Genomic DNA, 13440 nt, shown 5'->3' with positions numbered 1-13440 from the left:
GTGCAGCTTTATTGACTTTTATGAGAGCTCTAGAATTACATTGATGTAATTTCAAGTCCGTTTCATCCCAAGGACATTTATTTGAAGCGCTGATCTACTTCTGCCTCCCACACAAAGGCTAACATTTAGTTCATTTTCAGCTATGATAAATTATTTGCATCAGAACTGCTGACTCTCTAAAACCTGAGATTTGGGGGAATGTTATTTATGCTAAAAGTATTAATTCCTAATAGTTTTTGGTCTCCTGCTTCTTACTGCTTCTCGTCTTGCTCTCATTTTGGATCATTATCCCCTACTACATCCCATATGTGGGCCTTTGGCAGCCTGAAAGGTATGATTTGTGTTTTGATTTTCCTAGCCAGTTTGCTGACTCCAGTGACTGCCATTGGCATTTGGCCAGCTGCTTGTTTATTTTGTTAACACTACCCAAAAAATATTCATAAGACATGGTTGGCTTTTTCCTCCTCCCCTTTCCTCTTTTTCTTCCTCCTCCTCCTTCTGTTTCAGTTACCAGTGGAAGAAGGCCTATTTACTCCTCACCTACATCTTTTAAAAGGTTAAAGTTTAAATGAATTGCAGAGGCAAAGCAGTCTGTCGAGGTTCATTTTCATCCTTGCAGAAAAAAACACTTGTTTTTCAATGTGCTTTCAAATTTCCCCCATTTTTTTTTCCAGTTCGGATCTTGGGCACTAGAAAGCAATGAAAAACATGTGTAAATATCCCCCAAGGAATGGTATTCTTTAAAAAACATAATAGGTTGACAATTCGATATCCACTGGACACAATTCAGGCAACTCTACTTTGAGAGCAAGAAAGCTTGCTGTCTTGAAGCTTGTCTAACTAAGCTTAGGAAAGGCCTCCAGGCTTAGCAACTAAAGTTTGGACAGAAATCTCTTGTGTACTTGTTATAAACCTTTCTTCCTACCCAGGTGACTAGTAATAGCTCCTCTGCAAATCTTGCTTATAATCATATGAGCATGGAATATGTTCTCACAGCTCTCACATAAAGAGGCCCTGCCTAAACTTTAGCTGCCTTAAAGGTACTGTAAATGGAAGAATATAGTTTTGATAGAGACGCAAATGATGTGAAGGGTTGTTTTAAGCTATTTCTGTGTTTTTGCGGAAAACATTCATGCATGCTATCCCTACCACAGCTTGGAAAATTCACCTCACTGGACTCCCAGAATCCCCTAGCCAGCATGAGGCTGGCTCACATATGCTCACAGCAGGGTAGGCTGGTGGCTGCAGGACCATGGAAAGCTCCAAGTAAGCCAATGTGATTAACCAAATGCTGGAGGTGGGCTGAAAATTTGTGAGTTCCTTCATCCATTTTATTAAGCCATGAATGAAGAGTGTTGAATGTCAAAGAAGCAAACCTCTGGCCTAAAGCAATAATAATAATAATAATAATAATAATAATAATAATAATGTTACGGTTGTGTTACACAGAGGGGTGGGATGATGATGATGATGATGATGATGATGATGATGATGATGATGATCCCACTGTGTAACACAACCAGGGCAGCTTACAACAATTAAAACATACATTCCCACATTCCAAAATCCTGCCTCCCTTAGAATACAAACAGTTTGCCGTTAAAACATAGCTTAAAATACAACTTAAAATAATGGACAAACAAAGAGTAACTGCAGCCAAATCAGGGAATAGCAAGTGGGGCTTATTTTTGGTGGCCTGTTGTAAGAGATCTGTCTTAACAGTTTTTTAAAAGCTGTTTAAGGTGGTAATGTGATGGATCTCCTCCGGCAGGTCAGTCCACACTCTGGGAGTGGTTACTGTAAAGCGCCTTTGGGTGCTAGCAGACAAACTAGTTTTTATAAGTTGCAGCAGATTCTTCCCAGAGGCAGGGACGTAGCTGGGGGGGGGGTGGGTTCTTGGGGTCCAGACCCCCCCCCTTCCATTAGAAAAATGAATGGTGTGTGCTGCTGCGCCGCTGCACCCAAGCCCCATTATAATGGTGGCACTTAGTCTGGACCCCCCCCCCCCTTCCTAAAATCCTAGCTACGTCCCTGCCAGAGGACCTGTGTGCGCAGGGTGGATTATATGGAAGGAGGCAGTCCCGGAGGTAGGTTGGACCCAAGCCATTTAGGGCTTTAAAGATAATAACCAACACCTTATACTGGGCCTGGAAACTATTAGGCAGCTATCTTCTGCCTATCTTCTGCTGCCTAAGCTTTAACAAATGCCAATATTGAAGAAGTAGTAGAGCAATATTCAGTGGTTTTTCATTATTTCTATTTCACCCATCCCAAAACAATCACACATGAATGGTGTACATAAAGAAACCATCCTGGTAAAACCTTCAGCATTTTTTTAAAATGGTAAAATGCAATTTTTTAAAACAGCCTATCTTCTGCTGCCAAAGTTGCTTCCTGGCACACTGTTGCAGCTGGTACTTTCCTGTCATGGGAATAAAGTATCTGTGAGACATTGTGACTCAGGTTGTGCTGGTCCCAATCATTCTTCTAAAATTCAGGCCCATACCTTAACTGAAGGGAGATATCAGTCCCAGACTGAACTTGTAGGTCCAAGGGGTCATTCAGACGTCTTTTTTTTTTTTAGTACGTTGATGCGAATCATCTCACTCACACATTTGTTATTCAAACTATGGAACCACATCAATGCAAATCTCTCACACATGCAAGCATTCGAATAAAGATGGAGTCAATTTTGTGAATGCATTTGGAATATGTTCAAAGCATGCAACATTTTATTCCAGGTCTATTCAGGTCTACTTGCATTGGTTATTCGCACTACCAATGATGCAGATCTTTTTTAAAAACTCGGGAGGGGGAGGGCTGGAAATAATATTGATTATCTCAGATTAAGTGGGTTCTTGGAAGCACCACCCCAACAACTTGATTGAGTTCATTCAGGATACGTGTGAACAATTAAGATTTAACCCGGATTCATCCTGGATTACTTTCACAGTGTGAATAACCCCTAAAACACACTACAGAAATTATCCACTTTCTTAAAAAATAATAATAATAAAGACTGCTTTAACTCACCTGGCTCAATGCTAGGGAATTCTTGGAACTGTAATTTTGTGAGACATTTAGCCTTCTCTGTCAGAGAGCTCTGTTGCCCCAATAAACTACAATTCCCTGGATTCCCTCGCACTGAGGTGGTCTCAAACTAGAAGGCACTTCTATACATTTACAGTGCGCCCGTGTTATATGCGGCTTTGAGCGTATGTGCTCAAACTCCGTGGGAGCGTGTGGGGCGCAAGGGGCAGTGTGTCCCATTCAGCGCACACAACCCCCTTTCAAGTGAATGGGGCTCAAGCATAGGTGGAATTCGCCTTATGCTGGGGGGTCCAGGATTTTATCTGTGAAATATTGGAGGGTACTTAGAATTTTGGGATTTCAAGAAAGCTAACAATAATTAAGATATCTGGAATGTTAATATATGAAGATTCTAATAATAATAATAATAATAATAATAATAATAATAATAATAATAATTTGAATTGTTACATTAATTGATATCAAAGCCTTGTGCAGTACCTTTAAGCAGGATGGACCTGCTTAGGGAGTTCTGTTGTAGCATGGAACTAAAATACTCCTTTTAAAAAATTCCAAAGGGTTTGAACTTGTGCTTTGTATGTCAGTTTAATACTCAGCATCTTAAATTAAAAGAAGTCAGCTTACTCATGCATGCAACTGCTCGGAAAAGAAACAGATCTCCTGTTAACTCAAGCAGTATGTTAGCTGTGTTATAGTTTTTTTTAAAAAAGAAAGAGAAGAAAAGTGCTTGTATTTTGTCAGAAACTGGGGTGTTTAGGCTGAACTTTTCTGATCTGCAGATGGCCATCATTCTACCACATCTTGTTCACTCTTCTACTACTCTCAGCCTACATTGCTCAAAAAATTCCTATCTTGATCTGGAAACATTTTGTGTTATCTTTGCATTTACTAAGATGCCAGGTGGGGGTCCAAAATGCACTGCAGTAACCATCCAGTTTGAGACCACTTTAACTGCCCTGGCTCAATGCTGGAGAGTTTTGGAAACCGTAGTTGTGTGAGACATTTAGCCTTCTCTGTCAGTGAGTTCGGATGCCACAATAAACTACAATTCCCAGGGTCCCCTAGCTCTGAGCCAGGACAGTTAAAGTGGTCTGAAACTGGATTATTTCTGCAGTGTGTTTTGGACCTTAAATATAAATATTTAAATCACACCTATATTTCTACATCCATTGAGGGCTTTTAGCATGGCTTGTAATTAATTCAGAAAATATTTTGATTTTAATTGTGGAAAAGGATGCCAAATAAAAGCATCCTAATTAAAGAATCAGCATATGTTCACAGACAAAATTAGCAACTTCTCAAGTTACCTTACATTTTCTTTTCAAGTAGGCTTTTAATATGTAATTGCACCCAGGTAGGCTTCTTATTGGGATGTTTGCTTGGGTATGTTTCAGTGGATTTATATTTTTAACTTAGTATTATTAAGGATTTTACATTTTTTTCCTTGTTATATTAATGTGGTATTTTAATTGTGTTTTAAAATTGTACTGTGTTGTTGTTCTTGTTGGGTATCTTTTGTGAGCCACCTTGGGTCCAATTTGGGAGAATGATGACATATAAAATGAGTAAAGAAATAGGTTGGAGTAGCTGTCCTAGACTAGAATGGTCTATTCTGATGGACCACTGTGCGTCGGGACTTCAGTTAGAGGACTTTCGTATCACCCACTGGTCTAACAGTCCTCCAGGCGCATCATCCTCTTTAATGGAACCTGGGATGTTCTGCTTGAAAAGTGTATATTCTGCCACTGAGCTATGATCTTTCTAGCTTTAGTTAGTGGGAAACCATGATGCATATTTTGAAACATGTAAAGCTTCTCTTGAGATGTCACTGTGCCAGAATGTACATTAAAAAACCATACTACAGCCAGTAATTCCAGTTTTTACTTTTGGAAGCTCAGTTCAACACTGACATATTTATGCCTTAGAACCATATAAATGACCATTGGCAACAAAATAATATATTTTTATGTTGCTCATATGTTTGTTTTATTTCTACAGCTTGTAACATCTCTGCAGACACACCACCTGTTGTAATTTATATCTCCTAGAATCCAAAATGGCTGACTTCAGAGACCTATTTCTGTTTGCACATCCATCAATTATTCATGGCCATTAGCAAGTGATGAGTGGCATGTTTGAATCAGCCATAACAAAGTAATCAATATGAGTAGAAACTCAGGATTTGCAACTAGTTTGACTGAATCCAGTGTTTAAAGTCATTCAAAGGTGGACAGTCCAACACCCTCTGAAGCAGTCTCTTCCATTGCTGAATAGCTCTTACAGTAAAACATCCTTTCTATTCTTTAGGCAGAATGAGTTTTCTTGTAATTTGAATCCATTGGTTTGTGCACAAGTATCTGGAACAGCAGAAACAAAATTACTCCATCTTCTACATGACATCCCTTCAGATATTTCAAGATAGTTATCATGTCACTTCTCAGTATTCTCTTCTCCAAGCTAAATGTACCCAGGTCCCTCAGTTGCTCCACATTACATAGTCCTTCCTCCTACATATCTTAATTCTCTTGCAAAAACAATTAGTAGCGGAGAGCTGAGAGTGCTATGGTGAAGGTTTGGGTGGTTGCTGATTTTCATCTGAATTTGGTCTTTCTATGATTTTCCCTTAATTTCCCAGCCTTGTACAATTTGCTTATCATATCAGTTAATCAAAGCAATAACCTGTGTTTATAACTCAGTGTTTTTTAAGTATGAAAATTTGTTCTTCCTTGCTACTTACACCTCAGTTGTGCCCAATAATTGTTGGGTTTCTGATTTTTTTTTCTTAATTTGATTTTTAAAAAAAACACAACTATCTACTAGTACTGCTTACTTGCCAATGTTCAACTTTGATCTGCCAAAAATCACATTTATTTATTTTATTTATTAAATGCATATGTTATTAGAAGGCACATTTAAATCATGTTGTGAAGCAAAGCCATTTTTAATTGCCCATTTAGTTGAGCAAGCAATTTAATTTCCATTAGATCACCTTACTGAGGTGTATATAACATTTATTGTATTATTATTATTAAACACTATTGTTGTTGAGCATTAGTTTAATTTAATTGTGATGCATCTCTGCAGCAATTATAACACAAATCTTTCATTTCTCTTTAGTATAATTATTTATTTACTTACTTTGTTTATATGCCACCTTTCTCCCAGGCTGGGACCCAAGGCAGCTTCCATAACAAATTTTAAATGTTTACGAAAAGTTTAAAACCAGTTTTAAAACACCACATTAAAGCACTATAATACTGATTAACAATTATACAGAATTTAAAAACAGATAAATTGTGTAATATAAATCCAAATGGCGCCTACACAACATGGGGGGGGGGGGATGAATGATTTCTTATAGCCCTCAGTAAGGATGATGGTAGTAAGCGCAAATTTGTTTCCAATGTCTGGAGGGCTTTATTTGAACCTAAAGAGCAGATGCAGCCAGGAGGCAGCTACACTTTTACTGCTATGAAAGCCCTTGAAATAGAAGGGAGGACTTTTGAAGCACCACAGAAAAGGCAGAGCACTTTCTCTGACCACAATGAAGTAGATCCAGATCCCAGGATTGCTATCTGCCTTCCTTGTATGCAGAAAATGAGCAAGGTAAACAGGTAAAGCATTATTGCACCATCAGCCATTCTAACACCAGGGGCCCTTTCACACTACACAATCATAGTGGTATGTTGTTGCTGTGATTATTGTTATGTGCCTTCAGTTTGTTTCTGATTTATGGCAACTGTAAGGTGAACCTTTCATGGGGTTTACCAGGACTGAGAGTGTGTGACTTGTCCAGTGTCACCCAATGAGTTTCCATGGTCAAGAAGGGGATTGAATCATGATCTGCAGAGCTATAGTTGTGGTTCAAACCATGTCACCACACTGTCTATATTTCAGTTTGACTGCTATGGCAACATTCTGCAGAATTTTGAGTTTTGTAAAATTATGGGAAGACCAGACTTTGCTAATAAGTCAGAATGCAACTGGCACGAGAAGGGGACAAGAGGAGTAAGATGCCAAAACATTCACCACAACCCCCAGAAGCAACTATTACTGGAACTAAAAAAGAAAAGTTATCTTCTAGAGCACTAATTTTAAAAGGTGCTGAACATAGCTGTAGACATAGAACTGGTAACTTATGGTGGCTAAAGTTTTCTGGGTTGTAAATTTCAAGATAGAAATAACAGGGGGAAATATCATAATTTTAGCTCTGTTTGGATTGCTGCAGTTGTTGTGTCAAATGTCCATTGGAACATTCAGAGAACTGTGAAATTTTATGAATCCGAACATTCCAGTCTGCATATTAGTCTGGGAGATGTGGGTCAGTTTGTGTCAGAAATTGTAAGGGACAGAATTTGTAAGTGACTATAGCATTGCTATAGTACATTAGCATGAGATTGCTTTGGCTGAATATATGCAATCAGAAAAGCTAAATTGGTATGCAAAAGTTGTAGTTTATTCAAGGAAAATGATCAGTGGGAGACAGCTAAATCATAAAGAAATCTGAGAAAGAAACTAGAGGCTATTATGTTAGGCCATAAAGCAAATATTTCTGCTCAGCCACATCTTTTCGCTATCCAACAGGGTTATGAATTTTAGCTCCCATGCTCATCTTTCAGAGATGCTAATCAGTTTCTCTTTCGGAATGAAGATCTAAGGCAGGGAGAGACAACCTGTATCCCTAGGGCTGCCTGAAGACTTTGGCCTAGTTTCAAAAGTTGTCTTCAGGCGGGCAGTTGAGTATTCTGGCAGCCTGCTGGATGTGGAGGAAGGAGTGGAAGAAAGAGAAAGAGAGAAGGAGGTGGCTGAAAGAGGGAGAAAGGGGTGACTTTACCAGTCCTTGATCTTGGCCCTGTCCTCCATTGCCTTAAGCCCTTAATGCATTGCTGATTGCATGTGGCTGATGGCAGACTATATGCTCTCTCTATCACTCTCTTTTTCTCTCACACACTTTCATTCTTGCTCTCATATATGTGTCTCCATGTATACATACACATGTACATAAACAGATCTAAATCCTGTTATTAGTCCTGAATAAACTCGTATCATCTGTTGGATTTATCTACCTGTTCGCTCACCATTCAACCTACAAGATGCCACCCATATTGTGCATGTTCCTGTAGCATGTACAGATGCGTGCGTGTGCATCCGTACGTGTGTGTTAAAAAGAGTGAAAAAGAGAAAAGTGATTAACAAACAGAACTGTTATGTTTTGGCTTCCTCCTTCTTCGATTACTAAAGATGAAACACACACACACACATCTACATCTTAACATGCAGGCAACCACACACACACAGATATATGTATGCTTAGCAAATGATCCATTGCCTATAAAAATTGGTTCAAAATGTGGTGTGTGTTTTTCACAGTGAGGGTTTTAACAACAGCAACAACAACAACAATTTATTTCAGTCACTGACCAGTATAAACACAGTGAGGATTTATAGATAACACTTCTTTTGGTCAGTACACTTAAATATTAAAACAAAATTCTAAGGTTCTGTTCTTGTTCATTCAGTGAGAAATAGTTGGACACCCAAAGTGCAGCATTCACAGTGGGCAAAAGTATAATACTTCTTCAAGACATTTGAGGATGCAAAATTTTCAACCGGAGTCAATTTCAGAGAGTTGATGAAGTTGCAGACAAATTATGGGGTATATTCCTTCTCTTTTATTACCTCAGGAAGTAAAATACATCACATAGGAAGTATATCTAACAGTTTTCAACAGTCTGAATTGCCTTGTGTCTGGTTTAGCAACTGGTAAAATGTAAATAGAGGGGACTGAGAAGTGAATTACTTGGAATAATATGTAACATGCTTCCCCCCCCCCCTTTCTTTTTGTGGATATAGGAGCTGTGAAGGACGAAATATCAGATACAGAACATGCAGCAATGTGGTAAGTGAAACCTGATTATGTTTCTATACTGTTACAGTAGGTTGAGACACCTGAGTCCTGTCCTAGGAGAATGGTGGGATGCAAATAAAATATTCCCCACACAGGAGGTATACGCACATATCTCTGTAGAGTCAATGTGTCCATCCCTTTTCTACGAGAATCAGGAGGAGAAAGAACCTGGACTTTCTTGCTCACAATTTCTGCCAACATATTTACCTAATTTTTAATTGATTAATAATAAAATAGAAAGTGCTCAACTATGTCCATCTAGTACAATTCCAGACATTCAACATAATGGCTGTGATTATATGGACCACTGAGCTTGAAAAAGTTACCTTTTAGACTACAGTCCCCAGAATCCCCCCAGCCATCATCATCATTATTATTATTATTATTATATTTCCCGCCTCTCCCTGCAGATCGAGGTGGGATTACAGCAGTCAGCAAATTTCAACAATAAAAACTTATCAAATACATAGCGTAAAAAATATACATTACTATCAATACAATACAGTTGGTCGACTCTCCATAAAAAACATACAACAGTAACTTTCCCAACATCTACTGCTAATTTAAGCTATTTTAAACCACTTTATTGTACACAGGATTTTGCTGGGAAGTTGCACTAGTCTTTGCAGTCATCCTTTGCTCTGGACATGTGCTGTCCTGATTGACACCAGTCATAGGGATATTTGATATATATCAAGCTGCCTGCTGCTTTCTGGATTGTCTTCCAGCTGCAAGGCACTTATGTTGCACCAGGACATTGAAGAGAAGAAGGAGGTTAATTTGTGTTCGTCCAGAGATATACTGTAGCTGCATGGCATACAACTTGAGAGAAAAGAAAGAGACACTGTCAAAGCTGATGGGCTTCAAATTACTCTCACAGCTTTGTTTTGGTTTGTACAAGAGCAGGCACAGCATGCTGGCCCTGCTAGTCTCTGCTACCTCCAGCACCAAAAGGAAGTGGGGTGTTATAAGATGCCTGGGGTATTTTTTGCATGAGTTTGTTATTGCTGGATCACCCTGCTGGGAAGCTGGGATTACACCAAAGTTGAAGCCCATCTTTATAGGAACAGATGAACTTTTCCAACACAAAGAGTATTTTTCTCCCTTTTCAAAATGTTGTTCTTAGGATATAGGTTCAATCCTCTGGCTAGGATACTGAAAACATTTGTCTTCAAAATAAAAGTGCACAGATCTCGGTCCAAAAACAAAGTCAAAGGGATACCGTACAAGAGAAAGCCATGCAGCAGCTGCTTAAGCTTGCCCTGTGTGACACCTGTACTTTGGTTTCTAGCCTCCAGCCATAGGTTAGGCTTTCATTTAGTAACTATTCTTTCATAGCCCTCTCTAAATCCAAGACAACAAAGGGTTTATAAATGTGGGCATAGCCATGTGATCTGAAGTTACAGATGGCGACCTCTCCATAGGGGTAAAATATTCAAAGGCTGCTAGTATTACAACTGAAACCTTGGGTGCATCTGTACTGTAGAAATAATACTTTAACCACCATGGCTCTGTTCTACAGCACTCTTTGGCAGAGAAGACTAAATATCTTGTAAAGCTAAAAATCCCAGGATTTCATTGGCTGTTGTAGCACTTAAAGTGATGTCAAACGACATTATTTCTGCAGTGTACATACACCCACAGTCACCATGAATGTCTTATTAATCAGCTACCATGGTCTTCATTTTTCCCCAGTCACTCAGATTGTTGATCTGGGGCTGGGGAGAACCCTCCTGTCCACCCACTTACCTAGCTACTCCAGGAAATGGTGCAGTAGCACCAGTACAGAGAAGGGGATAAAGATAGATCTATCTATCTATCTATCTATCTATCTATCTATCTATCTATCTATCTATCTATCTTCCTTCCTTCCTTCCTTCCTTCCTTCCTTCCTTCCTTCCTTCCTTTCCTTCGTGGCCCCAAATGCTGCTATTGTTTCCTTTGTGTGCTTGGAAACTGTGTTTCCCAAGATTTCTGTCAAAGAAAATGAGATGAAGATAGTGCCTTCCCTGATATTTCCCTCTTGCACCAGCAGCCACATAAAGGGGATTGGAAAGGGGGGGGGGGGGGTTCAGATTCAGATAAATTCCCAAGTTACATCCAAATTGGGCTCTTAGAATAACTAGAAAGGGCTACATAATCCAACGTCTGTCTTACAGGGACATACAACTAAAGCACTACTAGTAGATGACCATCTAGCCTCTGGCCCTAAGGGCACTTTACTCAATTGTTGAACAGCTCTTACTCTCAAGAGATTCTTCCTAAAGTTTAGACTGTCCTAATGTTATAATACTGAGAACTAATCAAGACAGCTACTTAGTGGGGTTCTTTTTCGTTCAGTTTGCTGAACCCACTACCAAATTGAGCTATAGAAGAAACTGGAATGGTGGTTGTTGTTGTACTCATATGTATTCTGCCTTTCTGTCAGAATTGGGACTACTACACCACACTGGCCCGCTCTGCAGTTGCTCGTCCTCGGTTTAAAGCATTTATTTATTTAATAATTTATTTATTTCATTTCATTTATTATTCCATGTCTTGCCCCATGCAGGGCCCAAGGTGGGCTTATAGCATGAAGTAATCAATTATTACCATTTATTTATTTAGAGTATTTGCACTCTGCTCTTCAGCCAAAAAGGCTCTCAGGGCAGCTTACAAGTGGTTAATTTCATGGTTCCCTGCCCTCAGCCTTATAATCTAAAAACACATGACACAAAAGGAAAAGGGAATGCAGTGGGGAGGGGGTTCAGGTCCAGCAGCTCTTCTCTCCCTCTGAGGCCTGGACCAAGGCAGATGGACTGGAGGCTTTGCTTCTTAATCTAGAAGGCGAAATAATAAGGGTCTTAAATATGAACCCCAATTTATCCATAAGCTGATTAATGTACTTTTATTGTAAGATGTGTTCCATGGAACAGGCCTCCCAACCCAGAAACCTCCACTGCCTTCACCCCTTGCCAGTGCCACTGGCCATTGTGGCTGGTGATAATGGGTTGTAGTCCATCATATCAGGAGTTTGCTGAGTTGGGGAAAGCTGCTGTACACACATGAGCTAAAATGGTTAGATAATCTTTTCTTTTAAAGAATGCTTTGTGACCTTATGATTCTTTTTAAGTAAAAGTAATGTATAATTAAACAGTATTTTTAAATACTTATTTCATACTTATATCTTTGGGAAAATGTGATTGCATATTGGGTACTTTGAGTTGGTAGTACCTAATACTTTCTCATTTTCTAGTGTAATTATGAATGAATTGACTGGGGCCCATAAATGGCTATTTAGCAAGACTGTCAATCAAACATTTTTTAGCTACATAGTTAATTCTTTTGCTTAGAGACCACTGGGATGATTGAACTATGCATTAAGCAACCAGCAGACTCCACATTAAATCATTTCCCCAAATAATATAAATGAACTTCAAAGAGCACAATCTTTCTAGCTAATCAATAATTAGATGACATAGGAATATGTATATATGTGTGTGTGGAGTTTGGCATGCTCTAAAACATTCACTTTCTGATGGTACTGATAATAAGCTCAGAGAACTAATCTCTCTTTTTGCAGAGAAGATAGAGTTCTCACATCCTCATGGGGAGAAAAGAAGGGGGCACCTGGAAATGGCTAGACTATCATATGTATTATCATGTTTGGGATATTTAACACGTAAATAGGATGAAACAGAAGCAGGTGACAGGACAAAAGGGAACAAGATGTACCAAGGAGCCAGGTTGTAGCCAAGGGTCCGTAGGGGAATTTTATTATGTTGTTATTAGTCCAAATATTGCAAGAGGGGGGCTGGCTACAAGAGCCCACCGAGATCGTCTCCCGATATGTATACGGAGTAGACCAGGGGATCCCACTAAATAGAGCTGAGACAGACTTTTAGAATTAATAACCAATTTATTTATAAGGGGAAAAGCACATACGATTCACTAGCATACACACACACATACAAGGCTCAGGAAAAGCATAGGTTAGCATGGAATAGGATTTTAGGCATCACTGGGGTGATACGTACCAGAATGTAGACTCCCTCCAGGAATCCAAATGGAATATGATGAGGATGGCATGAGGCTCAGCCATGGAATGACTGGCCAGGAGCCAGGAGCCAGGAACCAGTTCAGGGTTCAAGGGGACAGAGCTTCCCCCTGAAATCCAGACTGGCCCCGTGAACAAGCAAATCTGGGAGTATTTATAGGCAAAATCTTGCTTCTGGCAAAGGTGCTTGATGGTGAGAACAAAGGTGTTGAATTACTTGCTTTTCACCTGGATGTCCCTGTCTGATTGTCTTAGTGGTCTTAAGCTGCTCGGACAACAGACCCTGGGGAGGGGGTAAGAGCCTCAGGCAAGGCAAACATTTGCTCTTCCTGGTCATATGATAATCCTCTTATGCGACTCTCTAGATATGATGATGTGGGTGCCCCTCAGGGGTGTATGTACATGTCCTCATGTCTTGCTGGCAATGGTGGACAGGCTATTAGAG

At 39.5% G+C, this 13440-nt stretch overlaps 1 protein-coding gene across 3 annotated transcripts in view; it reads left to right on the top strand.

Annotated features, from left to right (window-relative positions):
* Positions 1–13440, top strand: part of ADAMTSL1 (ADAMTS like 1) — a 443438-nt gene that overhangs the window by 182272 nt on the left and 247726 nt on the right. For all 3 annotated transcript variants that reach the window (XM_089489382.1, XM_089489388.1, XM_089489374.1), the window contains exon 3: positions 8905–8950. In XM_089489382.1, coding sequence (XP_089345508.1) covers positions 8905–8950 — 46 coding nt within the window. The remainder of the gene's footprint in view (positions 1–8904; positions 8951–13440) is intronic.

The sequence above is a fragment of the Sceloporus occidentalis genome, unplaced genomic scaffold (assembly GCF_023333645.1).
Source record: "Sceloporus occidentalis isolate IW3139 unplaced genomic scaffold, rSceOcc1.0.p SCAF_1, whole genome shotgun sequence".
NCBI classification, from domain to species: Eukaryota; Metazoa; Chordata; class Lepidosauria; order Squamata; family Phrynosomatidae; genus Sceloporus; species Sceloporus occidentalis.
Note: the sequence above shows the minus strand (reverse complement) of the source record. Positions and strands in the feature narration are given on the sequence as shown.